Consider the following 21,781-nt stretch of genomic DNA (forward strand, 5'->3'; position numbering starts at 1 on the left):
TACTCAGAGATATGAAACCTAGCACAGATAAAGGAAGGTATCAGGAAACAACATCATCCCAACAACCAGAAAAATGTGCTCCCTTGAAGTCTGCACCACAGCACAGATACTCTTGAGTTTAAAAGTGTAGGTAAGAGATGGTCATTGGCACAAAGCATGCAGAGACAGTGGTTTGACTGCTGGCACAATCGGTTGTGACACAGTCATTGCCAGAGCTGGGCAGCAACCATCTCCCAGTTTCCAGCAGCTGAATAGCTGTCACAAACACCAGGCCAAAAATTCTACCTATGGACAGCTCAACACAAGAACACCCTGGTTTGGGCACTGCTCCAGCAGGGAAGGGAGGGACAGCTCTTACCTGAGCTCAGCCTTCAGCTGCTTGATCACTTCAGCCTCCTTCTTTCTCCCATTTTCCATGCTTCATTGTTCCATACTTCCCTTTCTCCTTCTCTTTGGACTCTCTCTCCTTCTCAGAGTCCTTCTGCTTTTGCTTTTTCCACTCTCATTTTTCCTACTCTTTTTCCTTGCACTGTTGTATTGGGTCTGWCTGCAGTAAAGTTCACAGCCCTTACAGTTCTGTGCTTTGCTTGAGTAGCTGGAAGGGCACTAATAACAAACTAGYGTTTTGGCTACTGTTGAGAAGAACTGTTGCTCTGATATTCCTTCCCCCATCAAAGGGATGAGAGTGGGCAAGATCCTGGGAAGGGACACAACGAAGCCAGCTGACCAAAATTAACTACAGGGATACTCCATATTATATGATGTCAGCCCAGACAGATAAAGCCAAGGGACAGAGAAGGAAGTGAGGGACATTCATGAGTCTCCAATGTTTGCCTCCCGGAGGAACCATTATATGTGCTGAAGCCTGGGAAGTGTCCAAACATTGCCTACTGACGGGAAGTAGAGACTGACTTTGCCCTTTGCTTATGAGTGCAGACTCTTGCTTATTTCTTTCTTTCACTATAATATAACTGCCTTATCTCACCTGCTGGTGTTCTCCATCTTATTCTCTCCCCTGTCCTATTGGAAGGGGATAGAGTGGCTGAATTGGCATCTGGCACTCAGCCAAGGTCARCTTGCTCTCTCTCTTTCTTCTTTTCCTTCTCTCATTCTCTCTGCCTTTTCCATCTCTTGCTCCGGTTCCTCCTCATCTCGCCTGGCCCTCATTTCATTAACATCTTCAGAAGCAGTCTTGGGAACAGACATTTGATCAAAAGGATTATCAGGCTCCTGCTTGACCTCTGGTGGTTCCTCCTTTGTGTCTTCAGTGCTGGACTGGGACTGCAGGAGAGCACTGCCACTGCGAGAGTGGATCTGGAGTGAAACAGCAAGAGAGATTAAAAGAAAACAAACCTTTAAGCTCTCAGCCAGAAATCTTCCTTACGCCCTTCTCCCTTGCCTTCCCAGATCCATGCTTCTATGTCCCCTTTGTAACTGCTACTACTTTTCATGGAGCACTACACAGCTACAAAGGAAGAGCATTCATTTGGTGAAAGGAAGCAGCAGAGAGCAGAGTTCCACAGAAACTTTCACTGCATCCTGCACAGGGTATCAGAAAGGTTGATATTGCTGGCAAGGGTGACAGCATTCCCTCTTCTCCTAAGCACTTTTCCCCTTTTTCTGTCATTTCCGGCTGCGTTACTTTGCTCAGGTCAGACTGGGCCTCTCTCAGCTTGTGCTTGCATCTCAACACCTCTCTTCAACTGGTGGTTGTGGTTCTGGAGGCTGCTGATGAGGTGACGCATCTCCCGATTAATTGGGCCTGCAAAAAGAAACAGAAACACCACTATAACACAACACACTTCTGTCAGCCTTCTGTGAGGACTTTTATGGAGATGGAGAGCTAAGCTAAGTGACAATGACAAAGACCCAAGGTGACACTATTACCATTCTGCCACACAACAATGCAAAACAACACATTTACAGAAAAAAAGTCATGCCAGCTTTATACACAAACATGACCTCCCAATAAAGCAGGTGCAGGTGAAGAGCTTTGTATTTTGAGATGAGGGGAACAAGCATTTAACAGCAACAAAGAATCAACCCAGGTGCTCTAGTGCACTCTAGGCTCTATTGGACATTGGGGGGTAGGTGGTGCTCCTTTTTAGGCACAGCAGAACAATGCTATACCTGCTTCCTCATTGSCAGTAATGGACTTGCTGTAAACCATAATCACGTAATCAATAAAGATGGACACACAGAAAAGTGAGAGAATAGAGAAGATGCACRTGCACATAAGGCATTATGTTAGATTACTACCAGTAAGACATAATGACTGACAGGAAGAGAAATGAAAAAAAAAGGAGGTACAGAATCTGAATTCTCCTTATAAAAAAAGTTAGCAAGTAACTGTGACTAACAGCATTGAAACAGACGCATATACACATGCACTCAGCTTAAAAGTAATGAAGATTAAAAAAGTTATAACCTAAACCATTAGGTTATAACCTATAAACCATTTCTCTTTAAATGAATACATGTGGATAAACAGAATTCAGAGGTGCCTCAACACAGGTCCTGGCATCAGATCTCTGGATTCAGGTTAGCGAGCCAGACATATTTCTTGTAAAAGGCAATGACGACTAAGATTTGYTCTTTCCATAATATATTTACCTATCACAGAGTCATAGCTTTTTATGCTAAGACCTTTCAAACATCACAAACTTATAGGCTGTTTCCTATCTATCCATCTCCCACACTGGGAAAGACATAAATTTACTGATCCTTCCAAGAGCCTCTCTCCCCACACAATTTCCCTGATTTTTTCAGTTTTCTGGTTCCACTTGCACAGGGCCTGGAGAAGCTGGAAGAGAGGTCAATGCTTGTAAAGAGGTGAAAACAGTTTTAACCAGACACGATTGAAATGTCTGGTTAAAACTGTACTGAAATGTACTGAAAGATCAGAATGGGACACAGGAAGGCGATCATTACAATTTCCAACGGTGACCACACGGTGTCACCAACGCACTGAACTGCAAGTGCAGGCACAGACTCGCTGAATTTGTATCTTGCACGAAGTTTAACACAGGTAAGAGCAGGCTCACAACAGACACTGCTAATGAGGCTCTGTGGAGACACAGCACTGCAAAGCAGGGGACAGCCCATCACACAGAACACCTTCCTCCTCACATAGGTACAAACATCTCACCTTGAGTTTTTCATTCTGTGTTGTTACTTCCTCGAAATCCTGGTGCAGTTTCTTCAATTCATTAAGACGATTCCCAGCAACCTCTTTATTCTCTTCCAGTTCTGCATTCATCTCCTCAAACTGTTGGAATAAACTGCTTATAAATCTCACTGTTAATGTGTCTCCTGAGAGTACTAAAGAAGTATCTGTTTATGCAGTAACAATTACAGACTGAACAGTCAGGTAACCTAAGGGAGACAGAGTCTAACTTCACCAGGTGTTTCCTAAATAGCAAACTTGTATACAGACAAAATGGCTTACCTCGAGTCAGCCAGRTTTGTGGGACAGGATCTAAAGTTATCTAAAATAAGTATCAAAATTCTGTTCAAACTGTGGCCTTATGCACAAATTCTTCCTTGACTTTATACCACCCCTTGTCCACAACCAAGCTCCTGACCTTACCTTGAAGGCATAAATGATAATTGTTCCCCCATAGAGGCTGCTCCCAGCTCCATATACCTTGTAGCCTTTGGAATTTACCTGCAAAAAATGCAATAGACTTCCTCAAGACCCCATTAAATGCTGACAAGACTGATGCAGCATATCCAAGACCACAGATGGTACACTGCATGTTCTCAGTTCTYGTAGCAAAGTACCAGAGAGGACGCCTCACATTGAAACCCACCCCCACTTCCCAGGTTTCCGGGCCAGGTGGACAGCGCATACTTTTTCCAGGACATCAGCCAGGTGCTGGTTGAGCCTCTGCTCCCTCTTGCAGATCTTGTCMATTTCCCACTGAAGGTCATCCATCACGGTCTCCAGGAGACCCAGGGTTCTGCTGTCCCCACCCTCTCTTGAAGCTTGAAGAACTGCAATCAAAGGAGTCTTTCAGGCACTATACTGGATAGAATTAACTTTTCCTGAGGTTGTTCAGGAATAATTTCACTCTTATTCAACATGGGCTTCTCATATTTTGCTCTGGTGATAGACTACAGAGTGAACAGATGTGAATTTTACACTGGTCAAATCCCAAGCCAGTAACAAAAACAAGACAGAACTGAAGACGGAGAAAGAAGGAAGCCAGTAATATTTGGCAGAAATCAGAAGCAGCAACTTCAGCTTATTCAAAGGCTGTTTAAAATGTTATTGTTTTTAATCCATATGTCCATCTACTCTACAGACCACTTAAGTGCTCAGAAGTCTAACACTGAGCAAGACTAGCATTAACACAATTTGTGAATGAGCTAACTGAAATCTCTGAAACAAATGCTAATAATGTGAATCCTTTAAAGACAGGGATCATCTTGTAACCCATAACATTATACTGTTAAATGACACAGGAAAACCAAGGAATTCAGAGTGACAGGGATGTCACCTCAAGTGTCTCAGCTGTCTATCCAGGCACCTCACACCTGCCCCCACCTCTACTGCTCTCACCTTTTCTTTTAAAGTTCATTGCAACTCACTGACTTGCTTATATCCTTTCCTTTAGTGATGTAGCAAGCAAATCAAATCAACCTGAGTTGCACAGAAAATCTATGTACAGTTCTCCACAATAACACTTTTCATTAACTTGCAAACTTATTTGTTCCTGTGCCTCTCCAATAACCTGCTTTCCAAACTATGGTAACCACAAATTATATTAAGCAGGACCTCAAAGCAGATTTCTTTCTCTCTCCTTGTTTTACCTCCTGAGACATGATTCTGTGCTTCTCCCAAATTCCTTGGTTTCTCTGTGTCATTTAACAGTCTAATGTTATCGGTTACAAGATGATCCCTTTTATTAAAGGATTCACATTATTAACAGCATTTGTTTCAGAGGTTTCAGCTCATTCACAAATTGTGTTAAGGCTGGTATTGCTCAGTGTTAGCCCTCTGAGCACTTAAGTGATCTGTAGAGTAGGTAGATATTCAGCTCCATTACTGCTTTTTCCATCAGTGCCTATCTGAAAGGTGCACAAAGAAAAGGAAATTAATGGAAATCAAGGAACACTGATTTTAACTATTAAACAGCAAAGAGAGATATAAGAAAACAGAAAAGGAAATTTCTGGGTTTAACTTCAGTTTACTGTACCTCTCCAACAGGTGGTTCCTGGGAGGCTGATCTCTAGCTTTGACTTGCACTCCTTAAGCAAAAGGCTCTGCAGTTTAACAGTGCTGCATATTTCTATCCCAGGTACCTTCACCTCACACCAGAGATCACTCCAGCTGTGTCAGTATCAGCAACCCAGAGTATGCTCTTGGAACCCGGAACATCCAAAGACAGGCCAAACTCACACATGAACCTGCTACAACAGCTGGCTTGGGACAGCCCAGCAGGTGGCTTGGGATGACACAGCAGGTGACAACCACAGCACCTGATACAGGCTCAYATGGCAGCAATTTCAATGCTACTACAGTTTATGACTACCAGCTAAGGACAGSAAAACTTCTCTACACCAAAGCCAGACTTCTCAGAGTTCCTTGGTCAGAGCACACAGAAGGCACAAAAAAGAGAAGCTAACATTCAATCGAAGTTTTCGTTCAAAAGATTAGAAAACTTCGTTAGCTTAAGGTTAGAATTTTAAACAGTCATCTGACTATAAAGTGAATCTGCTACATTAATTTTTAGAAGATGGTCACTTGTTTTTTTTTCTGCAGAACTCCGCTATGTGCGAATGCTACACTTAAGTATACTATGCCATTAGATAGAGAGTATTTTGCTCAAAAGTCAGTGGAAACTGAGCAGCTGTTTCCACTGCAAATGAGGAGTAAACTGCAAATGAGGGTCCAAAATCAGGTTGCAATGCTGATTTCACTTCTTCACTTGTAAGYAGGAAGCCTTTTATGTGGTGGCTGAGGACAGCTGGGTGATAAGGTTCAACTGTGTCCTGTAACTTCTCAGGTGCATAAACACAGTACTGGCACAAACAAGCTGTTGGGTTTCTTAGCCCAACATGCTAGGCAGAGCTATTAGCATTCAAATTTAGAGGTAGCAACAATACACTTCTAGCAGATAGTCCTTTATTGGAGGTTTTGATAATGAAAGTCCTCTGGCATGGACTCAGTTTAAGGATGCCCACATTTCTGCTAGTCCATCTCTGCCCTCGCATTGTTTGGGGGATCCCACAATTAGCAAGGTAATGGAAGTAAATCTACTTATAAGTAGATTTCTCTTAAATAAATCTAGTTATGTTCTAACTGTGAGTCTGCCTGCCTTTGCTGACTCACACATTCTGGTCCAACATTAAGCTGTAAAAGACATCAGCAGGGTCAGCACTCCAACCAGAAAGTAGATAGGAAAATATCCACTGCTCTGTAATATTAAAATAGAGGCACTGTGCCTTATTGTGCTCTTTGCAAAAAAATCTTCATCCAAGTTCAGGCTTTGCTTTTAGGAGACTAATACTAACAAGGTTAGACTTAGRCACATAACTGAGACTCTTATCTGTGTGGCACCAGTTCACTTCACAACAACCAAACTGTTCCTATAGAATCTACACACAAAGCCAGTCAAAGCTGAGGGCAGTGACACCCTGGAAATGAGCAAATGAGCCCTGTACTTAGAGATCTTACAAGCCCTTGGAACTGAAATGCAGCTCCACGCCGAGGCTTGGAAAGACCCATTCCAAGAGTCTTCCTGTGTACTACAAGAGACGTAGACATGTTTGAAGAGAATCCATCCCTACATTGATGCAGTGTGAAAAGCCCTGGAGCCATAGTTATAGAATCACAGAACAGCTGAGGCTGGAAGGGAGGACTGGAGGTCACCTGTCCCATGCTCCTGGATGAAGCAGGATCAGCCAGAGCAGCCAAGGGCCCTGTCCAGGCATAGAAACTCAGCCACATCTCTGGGCAGCCTCCCCCAGTATTTGGGCACCTTCAACATTAAAATAGGTTTTTCTCATGTCTGAACTGTATTTCCCATAGTTCCCTAAGATATTATTGAGCAAAATTACAAGTATTTCCTCAAAGAGTTTCCAAAACAAATGGAGCAGCTGGAAATTGAAAATGTAACCAATTAGATCTTCATTAGACATGAGCTCCCAGAGTCACTGATGCTGTGCCAGCCTCTAGACTGAATGAAACCAAAAGTGAATGAAATGCAGAGCACAAAMCCTGTGTTGTTCCATTTAAGCCTATAATGGCATTTATAGTCAAACTAGGGGTTACAAACCGAACCTTCCAGTTCTTATCTATTTGCTGTAATTGAGCAGTTCTACCAAAAGCAGTAACGCCATTGTATTTTTTATGATGAAGCTRGTGCATTGCTCTGCCAAACCTCAGCATTTAACAAGCATCTCAGCTTACCACTGCCCTTCATCACACACAAATAATATAAAGATTATTTCTAAATGAGTTCCTGAAGCAGCACATATCATGTTCTGTGAGGTATCTTTCAACAAAAGCATTAGATTATATCTCAAACTAAAAAACAAAGACAATTTAAACTGAACCATCTTCCTCATCTTTGCAGCAGCACCAACTTCAGCTGGAATTAAAACGGCACTAGAAGGTCACTAAAAACATCACATTTGTCCCCTGTCTGTCCAACAAGTCACCACTGACCACTGCCTTTCACTGTTTGTCCATGGACAAAATATCCCTTCCACTGCCTCCTGGTACCATCCTCACAGCTTCAGCTCCCCCCTCCCCACTTTCTCACATTCTGTACACCAGGATTTAGCCCATTAATATTTTATGGCCACAGATGCTTCTCTTTCACAGAATCATTTAGAATGGGAAAAACCTCTGAGATCATTGAGTCCAAGCTGTGAACCAACGCTGCATTGCCAGCTAGATCAGGGCACTGAGTGTCACACCCAGTCTTTCCTTAAACACCTCCAGGGAGGGACAAGGACTMCACCAYCTCCCTGGGCAACGCCTTCCAATGCTGACAACCCCTTCTGCTACTCACACACAGAACAGGTAAAGAAATCTAATCATGACTGTACAYTGTTCTGAATGTCATATGTCCTTTTTGATACAGAACAACTTTTCTTCTCTGCACACCGACAAAATAAGCTTTATTTTTTCACATTTCACATATTTGCTTTAAAAAGGATACATTTCTGATGACAAGCCCTACAAATTCAAACTCGAATTAATTTTCTCTTGTTATATACTACCATTCTACAACTAAATCCAAAAGTCTCAAGGTTTCATTACATTTGCCATCACCATCACCRGCTGTTCCTGCTACAGTACAGAAACTAAACTGCACACATATAAACCTGTACTTATTACTTATATACAGACACAGAATCRCAGATAAAAGCACAGGGCAGATTCAAAAGCTGCTGTTTGAGTTTATACTCCCCAGCAGGAACTCCAGTCAAGCAATGTTCCACCCACAAGCCTAATGAGGATTTTTCCATGGCTTCAGGTCAGGCTCAGAAGGAGTATCACAAGCATGGACCGAGAAAGGACAAAACTGCCAACTCCACTGCAAGATCAAATCTAGAACTCCTTAAAATACCACCTAATTTAACTTCCATTCCTTTAGGAACTCAACCTTTTCTGTCAGTCCTAGGCTATTCCCATGATTCCCACTCCAAACAGTCAACATTGACTTATAAAAGACTGACTGTCCTCCCCCTACCAGGGGCTCAGATTCTTATGGTTAAAACCCTCTCACTTGGAGAACAAAACACACCTCCACCTGGCACTCCCCACACTTACCACTGGCTAGTGTCATCCAGTCCAATCACAATCCACCACTTGCAGACAAAACTTTTCCAGACTCAGCACTCAGCCACTCATCCACAACCATCCACTGACATGGAGCTACTGGAGAAGGTCCAGCAGAGGCAATAAAGGTGATAAGAGGGTCTCTGTCTTACAAAGAGAGATGTGGGAGCTGGGCCKGTTTAACCAAGAGAAGACTGAGAGGGAATCTCATGAATGCATRTATCTATCTCCAAGGTGGGTGCCAGGAAGATGGTGCCATACTCTTTTTGGACAAGGAGCAATGGTGACTAAAACATAAGAAACTCCACCTCAACATGAGAAGAACTTATTTTCTTTGAGAGTGAGAGAACACCCAAGGAGGGCACGGAGTCTCCCCCTCAGGAGACATACTAAGTCCAGCTGGACGTGGTCCTGTGTCACCTGCTCCAGGTGATTCTGCCTTGGCAGGGGGGGTCAGACTGGGTGATCTCAACCGGAACAGTTCTGTGATTCAACCTCCCACATACACCAACCGCTCTCCCACATCCCACGGGGGTCCTGCCCCTGCCCCCGGGATCTTCCCACAGCGCCAGCCGGACACGCCTCGGGCCCGTCCCTCCCTCCGCCCCCAGCGACCCCAGCCCCTCCGCACGGCCCCCTCCCGGCTCTCCCCGGGCCCCGGCCCCCCCCAGACCCGCCGCGGCCGCCCCGTTACGGCCGCCCCCACACCGCCCCGCGCCGCCAGCAGTGGCCAGCAATGGCCACCGCCGGCCGCCTGTTCCGGCCGCCATTTCGCCCTCACTCGTCATGGAGGCGCCGCTTTGCCCTCGCCCGACATGGCGGCTCTGCCCCGGCACCGACGCCGCCGCCCGMACCCACACCAAAGATGGTGGCGCGGGCGGAGCAGCCCCCGCCCACAGCGACCCGGGAGGGGCCGCCTCCCTGTGCGCCCCGGGAGCGCCCTCGGAACTGCTGAATGCGGGCAAAACGTGCTGGGTGCGGAGCCGGGGTAGTGACTGACTCCTGCAGGCGGCGCTAGRGAGGCCACACTCGAGTGCTGCGTCCAGTTGTGGCCCCTCAGATCAGGAGGCGCCGTGAGGAGCTGGAGCRTGTCCAGAAGAGGGAATAGAGCCGGAGAAAGGGCTGGAGCACAAGTCCCATGAGWAGAGGCTGAGGGAGCTGCGGGGACTCAGACAGGAGAAAAGGAGGCTCAGCGGGGACCTTCTGGCTCTCCGCAACAACGTGACAGGAGGGTGCAGCCAGGGAGGGGTCGAGCTTTGCTCGCAGGGAACAAAGGACAGGACAAGGGGAAACGGCCTGAACTTGTGCCCGGGGACGTTTAGGTTGGAAATTAGGAAGAAATTCTTTACATAAAGGGTGATTAGACACTGGAGTGGGCTGCCCAGGGCGGAGTCACAGTCCAAGGAGATGTTTAAGGAAAGACTGGACAGGGCACTCAAGTGACAAAGTGGTCTTGGGTCACAGGCTGGACTCGATGATCTCAATGGTCTTTTCCAGCCTAAATGATACTGTGATTCTGTCGAAACTTATRTGTGTGGAGTACATAAATGGGCACACACCACATAGGTTAGCTCCAGCTAAGATTGAGGTAATAATGCAGGTCGGAAGTGAAATTTTAGTGGTTTAGGTTTATCATCATCTCTGTGCATTCTTGCAGAAAAAATACGGAAACACCTGCAAAAAGCACCAGGCTGACAACATTCCTGCTTTATTTGCATTTCGTAGAGAAGCTGTAGATGCCCCATATCTGAACGTGTCTAAGGCCACGTTGAATGGACCTTTGAGTGACCTGGTCTAGTGGAAGATGTCCTTGCCCATGGCAATGATTTGGAACAAGATGAGCTTTAAGTTCACTTTCAACCCAAATAATTCTGTGATTTGATGTTTAAAGTTTGAAGTAGGTTTATGCCTCCTAAGCAGAACAAGGTTTTTGTGAAAGTGCAAGGTTCGCTTTCAGCCAGCTACACTGTTGCTGTCTCCACTGAGCATGCAAAAAATAAGTACAGTCCCCATCCTGCAAATCACAATATAACTTGCTGCTATGTCCAAGAGCTATAGAGTAGCTGAGTAATACACTGCAAGACTTCAGTCTGAATAAACATCTGAGTTCCTAAAGGAAAAACAGTTTTCCTCGTGATTTTTTTCCCTCCAGCAGCTGCCAGAGTGAACTTGGTGAGCCAGTGAGCTGTTGTAGCTTTGTGAGCAAGTGTGAGAGAGCTGGGACAGGGAAGTTGACCAGCTTGGTTGAAATCCGTTTTTACACAATACTGTGTAAATAAACCTCATGTAACAGGACTGGAAAGCTGAGTATCTCGGGGATTTCTTAACAGGTTGAATTCAAATCTCCCCTAGTAAAAAAACAAAACCCACAACAAACAACAAAATATTTGCTAATACGTTTTCCACCTACAGCATTTCCATGCAGCTAGAGAGCCCTTACCTGAGTGAGAACTGGTTGATAAGTAACTGGTTCTTAGTGCAGCTAGTTCTTTACCAAAACATTTGAAATCAAAAGGTGTTTATGCTGCATCAAATGTATGCCAAATGAGGTCTTCCAGTCAGCACACCTTTCAACTCTAGTGGTTTTTTCTCGCCTTTTCTTTACACTTGTTTTTTTTCTCCGCTCTACATATTTTTCTCTAAGGTATGGAACCCATAAAGAATAAATTGAGGTCCCTCGGCAAAGCTGTAGCTGAAATATGGTCAGCCATTACATTTTATTTAATTTTATGCCAGTGTCTTTTATCTCTGTGCCCTTTGGCATTTCCTCCACAGGGGGAAAAAAACATTTCCTGCAAAGCACTCCTACTCTTGAGCATTCAGTTCCATATCTATCTTTACTTCCATGCTTTAGATAAGCATTCAAACCAACTTTGAAACKGCTCTTTTATACACCACGTACCACAGACCCAAGTGTTTGGGACTGCCCTAAAATGGTATTTAAAAGGGCAAGTTCCAGCTGCCAGCTGGATTCTGGCCGAGAAAGAAACGTCCAGGCTTCAAGATACCTATGCAGTTTTCCACACAGCCTGCAAATCCTAAACTGAGGCCCTTTTGTTCCCCTCCAGGGGAGGGAATGTTCTCTTTTCCTCGGAGTTGCTTGTAGATTAGCTGTCACCTCCTTTTTAATTGTTGTGCAGAGACAACACAGCAGATGAGGGAAAAAATAAAACCAAAAATCTGAGTGGTAAGAAGAGAAAGAGAGGGATTAATAATACTTGTATTAATACTTGAGATACTTTTGTGAAGAAAGTGGSAGAGCCAAGCAACTCAATGTCAGTGCAGAGGAACTGCAGAGAGAAGTCCTGGAGCAATTTTTAATTACTTAGAATCTGCCAGGAACATGACAGGTAGAGCTGCTTTTTTCCTGAAACTGGTAGATTCAACCAGTTCTTCACTTGCAACTGCTACAAGATAGAGTTGAGCACACWGCAAAATTAGAATTGGTTAAGATTTTGAGTGACTGAAGTAGAGTGTTCATGGGAAAGGATGTGCMCTTGTTTTTAGTATGAGCAGAGRGGAACCTGATACAAAGAAAATCACCAAAGACCTAGAGATGAACTGAATAAATAAAGTTGTGTAAGGAACAGCTGAGAGGAGGGACAATTTTAGTCTTGCAGTATTGGTGTGCTCTGGCAGTGGCCACAAAAGGAAACTAAGAGGGATTGATTCTCCAGCCTGTGATCAGGGTTATGTTACGCTTCTCCCACTACCTATTCCAAACCTCTATTCCAAAAGACACTGGCATGAAATTAAATAACATATTCCAAACCTCTATTCCAAATCAAAAGGACCTCAAAATGTCAAATATTGTCTCTCCRTCGAGTTGAAAAAGTAACAGGATAYTTCAAAGTTTGTTAGGAAAGCCCAACATGCTGACGTGAAATGYATCATCTTTGGTAAGGCAGGAGGCAGAGACACAGTGCTATGAGCTGTTCACATATTACCCAGATGTGTCTGCAGATGTGCAGTTAAATTTGGAACTTTGGCACACCCAGGACAGCACCTCAAGTGATCTCTGATCCAGCAGAACTGTGCTGCTTCCAAGCGAAAGGCCATATGGGAGATGGTGTGGAGCTGATCTTGCTCGCACCTGTTGGTGAATCTGAGATTGTGGTGAGCAGAAGGCTCTGACCTGGAGGGCAGAGGGAAGTCCTCTCTTTCTACAGAAGTTTTGTGTGCTTGGAGTCTGCTGAGGAAATACTGCAGCAGAGATTCATCCCAAAGGYGGGAACAGAAGAGATCTGGCCAGTTCCAGGTACTGTCATGGCATGTGGAGAAAGGGATTGCAGGTTGCACACACAAGGAAAGAGGCTGGACAAATGGACCCATGGACATAAGAAACAGCCCGCCTAAGATATTAAGATMGAAATATGATAATTTCAGGCAACCAGTGAATGGACAAAGCAAAATAATAACCACAACACTCAGATTCCAAATTCAACGGAGCAAAGCCCTTTCTATTAATGTTTCTGTGGTAAAGCTTTATTTTTGTGTCAGCACACAAATCAGCCTTTCATTTCCTCAATTGCTAACTGGAACCACAGCAGTTCCTTGGTGATAACCCAGTGCTAGTCACCACAGAAAAGCATATATGAAACACAACTCTCAGTGCGTTCTGTGGCAGCTGGCACGTCTGTTCAGTGCCTACTGGGTCAGATCATATGGTTGAAGAAAAGGAAAAAAAAGGAAAAAATAGGAAATGTATGTTTATGGAACATAGTTCCAAATAAAAGTAGCGGATCTGTCATATGTGTGTACAGATCTTTGACTTCAAAGCAAATGTCACTCTCTACTTGGAAAAACAATTACAATAGGTAAATGAATAGGATGAAGAGCTTGTACTGAACTTCCTGATCCCCTTAATTTCCTCATATACTGGCTACAGACAGGGTGATTCTGTCTTGCTCTGTTATTTTTATCGTTGGTGCTTTGAAGCAGAAATAGAAATACCAGTGTCTTAAAAGGCATTCCTTTCTAAACAACTGATTTGTGCAAGAGGCATTTCATGCTACCAAAGTGTGATAAGCACTAAGAAGATTAATTTTAAAAGCTGACCTTTGAAGCACAAAGCTTCAGTTTTTGCTCAAAATTTTGTCCTTTAGGTTTGTTCTGGTGTTCCTCCTCTTGGCATGACTTTATCCTTGCCTCACTGTGGCTAAGGATGTGCTGTAAAACCAGGATAATCTTTGGTTTTCCTCTCACAAACATTGTGAAGTAGCCTATGTTGTTGCTGTGGGCATGAAATGGAATGAAAGGTGATGCTGTGGGATGCTGTGCTAACGATACATTAATTAGGAACAACAATGGAACTGTGTTTGATAACATCAGCTACTTCACCTAGTGATATCCACCCAGAGCAGTGTGTACATCAGATCACACAGAAATGTATCACTCCACAGCATCCTTTATCTGGCCACCAATTGCTATGTATGTTATTTAGGATGTTACCATTCTCTTGACAGGCAAGCTGACTAAAGAAAATGAACACACAGAAAGCTGTAGCCAACGCACTTGAACTGAGTTCTTGCTTCACCATTGAAAGAAATTGCAGTACTTTTTTCTATTGTTATTGTTGTTATTATTATTGTTATTTAATTATTACTTACCTAAGTTGATCCAGCGGTAGCCTACTAGGATACTTACAACACACAGTTGGGAAGAGAGAYACTGGTCGTATTTTGCCCAGATGTAGGAAAAAAATTCCATTGTCACCTGACCAGAACTGACTTGGATAGAAGTTTAATTTGCTCATGTGTTCTGTACAGAAATTCTGATTAAATTTTGTTTTGTCCTGTTCCTTCCCTGCTTCTTTTCCTCTTGTAGAGAAATACTTGATGCTGTAAGTTAAATGGAGAATATAGGTCTGAATTGAAAACATGCCAGAGTGGGTTGATTTTATGGTAATAATGAGTTCTGTAAAAGATGCCTTACCTACTGCTCCTTCCCAGCTCATCAGGATGCTCCCTCCCCTTCCCCCATACTTTTTCCAAATACAAAATTGCACGTGATCTAACTACACAGTTAAAGCAGCAGYTTTTGCTCAGCTCAGCAAGTCATGAATACTATCTGTAATAAAGCCAAAGGCTGTTTGCCCACACCACACACACTGGAAGTGCTGAAGAGCCAGATCTGGAGGCACAAAGAGGTGCTGGAAGCAGTTCAGTTAAAAGCCAAGGCCATAGAGAAGAAAAGAGCTTTCTCACTCTATTGACATGCAGAACATCCTGGCAGGCAGTCTAAAAAAGAATGAAGGAATGAAAGATTCCAGGCAGGGAGAAACCCAGACTGAGAAGTCTCAGCAGGGATTATTAGCGATTGCCTTGCTGCCTCGCTGCCCAGCTGCCATAATGATCAGGAGAAATAAAAAGAACAGAAAATGGAGCACAGACACTACTGGTTTTTGTTGGTTGTGGTTGTTTTTTCTTTCCTTTTCTCCTTTCATTTATTTTATTTTTTTCTGGCACTACACCATCTKAATTTCCTGTCTGTGGACAGGATTCCTGTGCAAATAGCCCTGTGCTATGAAGAGTTTCCTGAAAATAAGCTTTTYTCTTATTATTAAATAACTATCCATAGTTATTTAATTGCAGTAGATGCACTTGAATTTTAAAGAGATGTTCTTCAGAAATTACCTTGTATCTTGGTAAGCTTTTTACTGGTGCATTAGGAGACCAGAAAAARAAAATTAATTTTGTGTGAAAATATTAATTACACATCAGCAGTAAAAACTTACAGAATTTACAGAACAAGTTGTAGAGAAATCACTTGCATCTTTATACTAGCCATTGTATTCTTGTCATTATAGCAGGTTTTCCTTCTATATCATGGACTAGTCAGAGACTTTTGTGGCTTTCTTSAAAAAAGGAGGTGCCCTTACTTGGCCTCCCAGGACTTGTCTAAATTTGGATATTAAAAAAAAATAACCTGAATGAATTAAAAATATGAACTAAGACTGATCTGTTTTAGTCTCTGTGTTACATTTGGATGGAATGAAAAMAGGTTAACAAAGCACCATTCATCTGAATGGAATGAAAACATCTTAAATTTTAAATAGTGCTGCCCCTTAGAGATTTGAAGCAGTTTTAAAATAATCATAATTAGATAAAATTTTCCTGAGTCTTTCTGTAGTTAAAACCTTGTACGAGTAGTGCTCAGACTTTACGGCTAGACAGGCCATTTCTTTCTTGCCAGCATCTGACCTTTAGTTCCAGAAATGCTCACCTAAAATGTGCAGTGAGAGAGAGCAGGGAAATCACTAACATTCTCACACAAATACAGAATTTGTTAGTAAAAAGTGCCCAGTGACCATACAAAACAACTTTACACCATTCTGCAAGGGAGAGTAAAAATTTTCCAGCAGTCCCTGGAGATAATTCCTCCTGACTCTCAGTTTGGAAATCTGGTTGCTTCTTCACCTCATTCTCATGTTTTAGCATCAGAATACTTTTTTTAGCAAAAATTGCACTGTTCCAGGCCTTCTTCTATGTTGCAAGACAGAGCAAATAACTGAGAGCCAGTGTATTTTAACAGATTTTTTTAAGAGCTTCTAGACTTTAAATCTAAATTGAAATGTTTGCCCTTTTCTTAGAAATACTCTGGGGTCTGTAAGAGTCAGAACATCGGAGCAAGATGGGAAGGAAGCTGGATCACCAGAGCATATGCCACTAAATTGATCAAGATACATCCATTTCTGTGTCACCAGGCTTGCACAATTTCTGCAGTTCYATCATCATTTAACACATCTCCACGTTAGCTCACACTGGTGTTCTTTYACCTATGAACAGCCTTTCCTAATGACTTAATCAGAGAGGCTTAAGAAGCACAGAAAAGGTTTGTGTGTGTGTGCAATACTCTCTAAAGTGATCTGGACTATAGTGAGTGTGTTTCTGTCATCTTCAGATGGYTTCAGCTTGGGTAGAAGAGATCACAGGAACACAGGGAAGTGGAACACAGACAAAAGCTATGGAGAGCAGGAGAGAGGGGGAATGAACCAGTCAGAGGCAGCGTTGGGGCAGTCTGATAATCCTGAACAGCCTGATACAAGTTTTGTGTAGCTGAACCTTCCCCACTTCAGCCAATATACCCGAGAAGACTTGGCTGTGGATTGAGACAGTGAAAGCTTTTTGTTTCCACCGTCACGGCTGACACACACATCAAGACCCTGTTGGTGACTCTGACGCCTTCTGCTCGAGCTTGGGACCCCGGTGATTTTCCCCTCTCCGCAGTGAAGCGAGAGGTCCAGACCACCCAGAAGGAGGTCCCGGCAGGGGAGAGCCCTGCCCTAGAGATGCGGGAGCTGACGGGGACATCCGGAAGAGAGGACACCCAGCGAGAAGTGACACCGAACAGAAGTGACACGTGCCAGAAATGACACGGGCCACTGGTGACACCCGGTAGAAGTGATACCCAGTAGAGGTGACACCCGGCAGAAATAACATCCACTAGAGGTACCATGCGTCAGTGGTGACACCCGGCCGAAGTGACACGCGGCACAGGGGACACCCAGCAGAAGTGACACTTGGCAGAAGTGACACCCACTACAGGTGATAGCCGGCACTAGTGACACCGGGCAGATATGTCACCCGGGCTGAGGACAGCCTGGGAGAGCTGCGCTGCCCCTGCGGTTGTCCTGTGGCTCCCGATGGAGCGTCCGGGGACCGCWGAGTAGGAGTGAGGAGGAGCTCCGGCTGCGCAGCCCCTCTGCCCCGGGGGCCCTCCTGGGGCTCGGGATTTATTCCCGYATCTGCCTGCAGGGGCGGGTCGCCTCCCCGGTGTGCGGTGACCCCTCCGGCCATCTCCCCCTCCCCTCCTTCCTTGAGCATCCCTGTGCTGGCGGAGTCACATGTTTGGTCTTTGGTGCCTTTAATCCCACCCTCAGGGCCCGAGAGGGAGGAGAGAAATTCGCGGAAGAGAAGTGAGCCACACGCCGAGAGCAAGATCCCGGCGGGATCGGAGCTGCGTGCGGGAGGGAGGCAGGAGCGGCGTGCGAGGCTGCCTTAGCGGCTCGGGTAAATTCCCGCTCGGATCGGGTCAATCCCTCTCGGATCGGGTAAATCTCCCGCTCGGATCAGGCTGTCCCGGGGGGCTGCCTCCCCTTCTCCTACGGGGGATAAGGGGGCGGCGCAACGAGGCTGGGGAGCAGGGGAAGGAGGGCCACGAAGTTGTGGCTGATGAGCGGTCACAACTGCTCATCAGGGCTGGGCTTGGCTGCCGTGGCTGCCGCACTGGAGCCAACAGGGAAGTGGAAACCCTCCAGGGATCGAGGAGCTGTTTCTGTGCTTGCTCCGGGGATATGCCTATACATGGTGACGAGCAGCACAGGTGGCCAGAGCCCGGCCGGGCCTCAGCAAACGGCCCTTCTCTTAGGGCAGGTGAGTGGAACTCTTCAGGGAACCGGGAAAAGCCAGCCAGCTCCTGTCCTGTGCTTGGTGCCACCCAAAGAAGCCCTCCCCGAGGTAGAAGCGTAGCTAGAATCTCCCTGGTCTGAAGTCTGGGTGAGGAACTAGGACTGAGCATACTGAAATGCCATTTGTGTGCTGTCCTGCAAGGAGGGCAGAGAGTGGAGGTGGGATGAGCTTTTCTTATCTGACGCCCTCTCCTCTGTGACCATCACCACTGATGTAACTGCCATTAATCCCAGTGCTTTACGGGTCACCTTGTGCTACCTGGCACCTCTCCCGAAGGGAACGAGGACCACCTGAGAAACCCAGCGGCCGAAGCCACTGACATTTAGAATCAGAGGCTGTTGAGGGAATCTGCAGTTGTGCTGTGATGCAGCAAAACACGAAACTATGCTGATGTACACTACAGGTTCCTGGGCTGGCTCCTCTCCCGCAGTCATCGAGAAAATAATTTACGTGCAACCATAAAGGCACATCAGGTTCAGCAAGGAACTGTGCCTTTTGCAAGCACAAAAGCCAGGAGGAACATCCTCCTGCACATGTGAAATCTGCTGCTTTCTCCCCTGTCCAACAAGGGCAATACTAATTATGCCCCAGATTATTTCTCAGCTCCTGCATTTACCTCATTTTCTCCCCTTGGGGCTCAAGCAGATCACCATTATCGCCCAGAGCCAGGGCATTCCGTTTACTACGCCTTCTTATGCAGGATAAATACTCTGTTTCATACGTGGTGGGGGGAGGGGAGGAAGAGGGTGTATTCGTCAGGCACAAGTGCTGAATACAGAGAAGTCAGTAGTTCAACAATAGTAGAGAGCATCTCCTCAAAGAGGAATGCTTCTTATCGATATGACTAAACATTTTTCTTTTAGAGATTTGAATCACAATACGCTGGTCATTGCCTTTTACAGTTTTGCATTTTGATTGTTACATAGACCGGTCCCAACTGGAAATTTACAGCCTTATCATCAAAGGCCTTTGCTCACAAATATTCTGTTTCCTTATTCCTTTACTTTATTCTTCGCTGTCATAAACGAACAACAGTAAAGCTGCAACATCTGCAGTGTTACCAGCCGTCATCACATCTGTTTCCTTTCCTGTCCCTCTCCCTCCACAGATCCCTCCCATATCATGAGGGTAACAAAATAATGTTATTAATGATTATATGATAATAAAATTATATTTAATCAATTATTTAATGAGAAATAAATTGCAAATAGTGATTAAGGGATAACTGATAATGTAACAGTGATTTAACAATAATTCATAATTAAGCTAAAATGAAATGATGATTGAACTATGTTGTAGTTGATGATTTCAATAATGATTTAAACCATGATCAGACTCTGCTACTTAGTACATTTCTAAACCTAAAGCTGCTCATGGGGAGATCTCCACCAGGCCATGCAGGAAAGCTTTGTGGGCTCACAGGAATCTACAGGCCACAGTGACTGAGTTGCAGGTGACACCGTGTTGATGTCAGTGCAGGAGTGCAGCTTTAGCGGCTCCAGTTTTGTCTAATCTTGGCTCAGGCTCCTATAAGATATAGCCGAGATACCTGAATTCCTGGGAAGACAGGCCTGGTACAGTCACCGAATGGGTCAGCTTGGAAGGGTCATCTGGGCCCTTCTTCCTGCTCCAGCAGGGTCATCCCAGGGCCCGTTGCACAGGATTGTATTGAGGTTCTGAAATATCTCCAATGAGGGAGACTCCACAGCCTCTCTGGGCAATCTGTTCAGTGTCTGGTTGCTGCACAGGAAAGTTCTTCCTCATGTTCAAGTGGAACTTTCCAGGCATCAGTTCCTGCATCTTCCTCCTGTCCCACTGCTGGGTCACAGGGAGCCTGGTGCATGCTCTGACCTCTTCCTGCAGACACCGACAGGGATCAGGTCCCCTCCCAGCCATCTCATCTTGAGGCTGAGCAGCCCCAGCTGTCTCAGCCTTTTTTAATGGGAGAGATGCTTCAATCCCTTCATCATCTTCTGGAGCACAGGTAGTTTTTGCTCCAACCTTTCCAGTCAAAGGGAAGGGGGTTTGAAATCTTGCAAACCAACAAATGGTCACAGGACTGAATGCCACATGGTGTAGGATGGACCAGAGGATGTGCTTGGAGAACCCTGTTGGGGCTGCTGGGGTTCCTCTGAAATACGGAGGGAATTCCGGTGACAGGTTTGCCAAGTTGGTGAGAGCCTTAATCTAAAGTGTCTGTAGGAGAGGAACCTCAACCCAGTTTAAAGCCAGAGCCAGCAAGAGATGCCTTTAACGTGGAGAGCGATCACAGGTCAACAGGAGAGCACCCGAATGGCAGCACAAAGGAATTCCAGCCACTGTTGTGCCTTCATCAGAGTCCAGCTTACRGAATCCCCTGTGCAGAGGCATGGGGAATGAACACAGGGAGCTGGAGACACACCTTCAGGGCTGCCAGCGTCTGGGCATTGTGGCAGTGTGCTGGGATGGCTCCTGGGACTGCAGTGGTGGAACGGAAGGATACAGAGTCTTTTGCAAGAGCGGGTCTGGGAGATGAAGAGGGGTCATCCTCCATGTCATTGACCAGCTGGAGTGAATGGAGCTCTGCCTGGGGATGGATGAGGAGCTGTCCAGGAGATGATAGATCATGACTAAGGGAGGACAGGGACAGGTCACTTTACTGTGGGGGTCTGCTACAGGCCTCCCCACCAGGAGGACTGAGTAGATGAGTGGCTCTATAGACAGATAGGAGCGACCTCATGATCACAAGCCCTGGTTCTACCCAGGGCAGTGTAGAACCATCTGTCACACCTACCAAAATCACAGACAGCTCCTCACAATATTAATTACCTTAAGTCTCTGTGTTTAGGTATTACCTTGCAGAATTCTCTTCTTCAGGCTGCTCTCCATTCCCACTTCACCTGATCTACCTGACTGCTTGGTAGCAGCAGAAGGAGCATTGCTTTCCCCTGGGATTGCCCTGCAGGGAGGCAGCCAGGTGAAAGACAGCAGGTGTTGAGAATGGCTCAGGTTTATGGGGCAGAGGAAGATTAATATATATGAGAATCAAGGCACAAGTTGGGGAAATAACTGTAGTTAACACGCATTGAGTTCACAGCCTCTTTCCCTGGTGGCATAGTCTTATCATCTTAGTTTGAATGAAATGAAGTACCACATTCATTCAGCTGCCACACCMATGTCCCTGCTTTCTTAGTTCAGTGGCTTTCAAACTTTGTATCATGGATTTCTAGGGGTTTATGAATGACTTCTAAAAGGTAACTACAGTCCAATGAGAATAGCAAGCCAGATTATCACTAAATTTACATTCAAATTTTAATTCTTCAGTTGCTGGTGTTACCTAAGTGGACAAGGTTACACCTGTACCTCTCTGCGTTTTTACTGTTCTAATAGTGCCTAAATTCAATCTCCTTGGACAGAAGATGTCTGTACATTCACCGACAGCAGTGCCTTTAATTTCTTTCTCATGCACCACATAATTTTAGCAAGGGTCCAAGTTCTCTGCCCCTCTCGAGCCACCTCCCTTACTGTCATTAACCTGTTAGACTGTGACAGTGTTACACCTTTAGTACACAGACCATAAGAAAAAAGAGTTCTA

General features: G+C 45.1%; 1 protein-coding gene across 1 annotated transcript; it reads right to left on the reverse strand.

Moving 5' to 3' along the window:
• Window positions 1-1,247: 1,247 nt before the first annotated feature.
• Window positions 1,248-20,740, reverse strand: LOC130583636 (uncharacterized). Its single transcript, XM_057383136.1, has 7 exons — window positions 20,609-20,740; window positions 18,824-18,975; window positions 9,579-9,811; window positions 3,854-3,996; window positions 3,590-3,667; window positions 3,149-3,268; window positions 1,248-1,762 (listed from the first exon to the last, which is right to left on the reverse strand). Exons 1-7 carry the CDS (start codon window positions 20,738-20,740, stop codon window positions 1,700-1,702), a joined length of 921 nt encoding a protein of 306 aa, XP_057239119.1. The 3' UTR covers window positions 1,248-1,699.
• Window positions 20,741-21,781: the final 1,041 nt, after the last annotated feature.

Source organism: Malurus melanocephalus, unplaced genomic scaffold (genome assembly GCF_030028575.1).
Source record: "Malurus melanocephalus ecotype Western Australia unplaced genomic scaffold, MMel_1.1 scaffold_608, whole genome shotgun sequence".
Taxonomy (NCBI): domain Eukaryota; kingdom Metazoa; phylum Chordata; class Aves; order Passeriformes; family Maluridae; genus Malurus; species Malurus melanocephalus.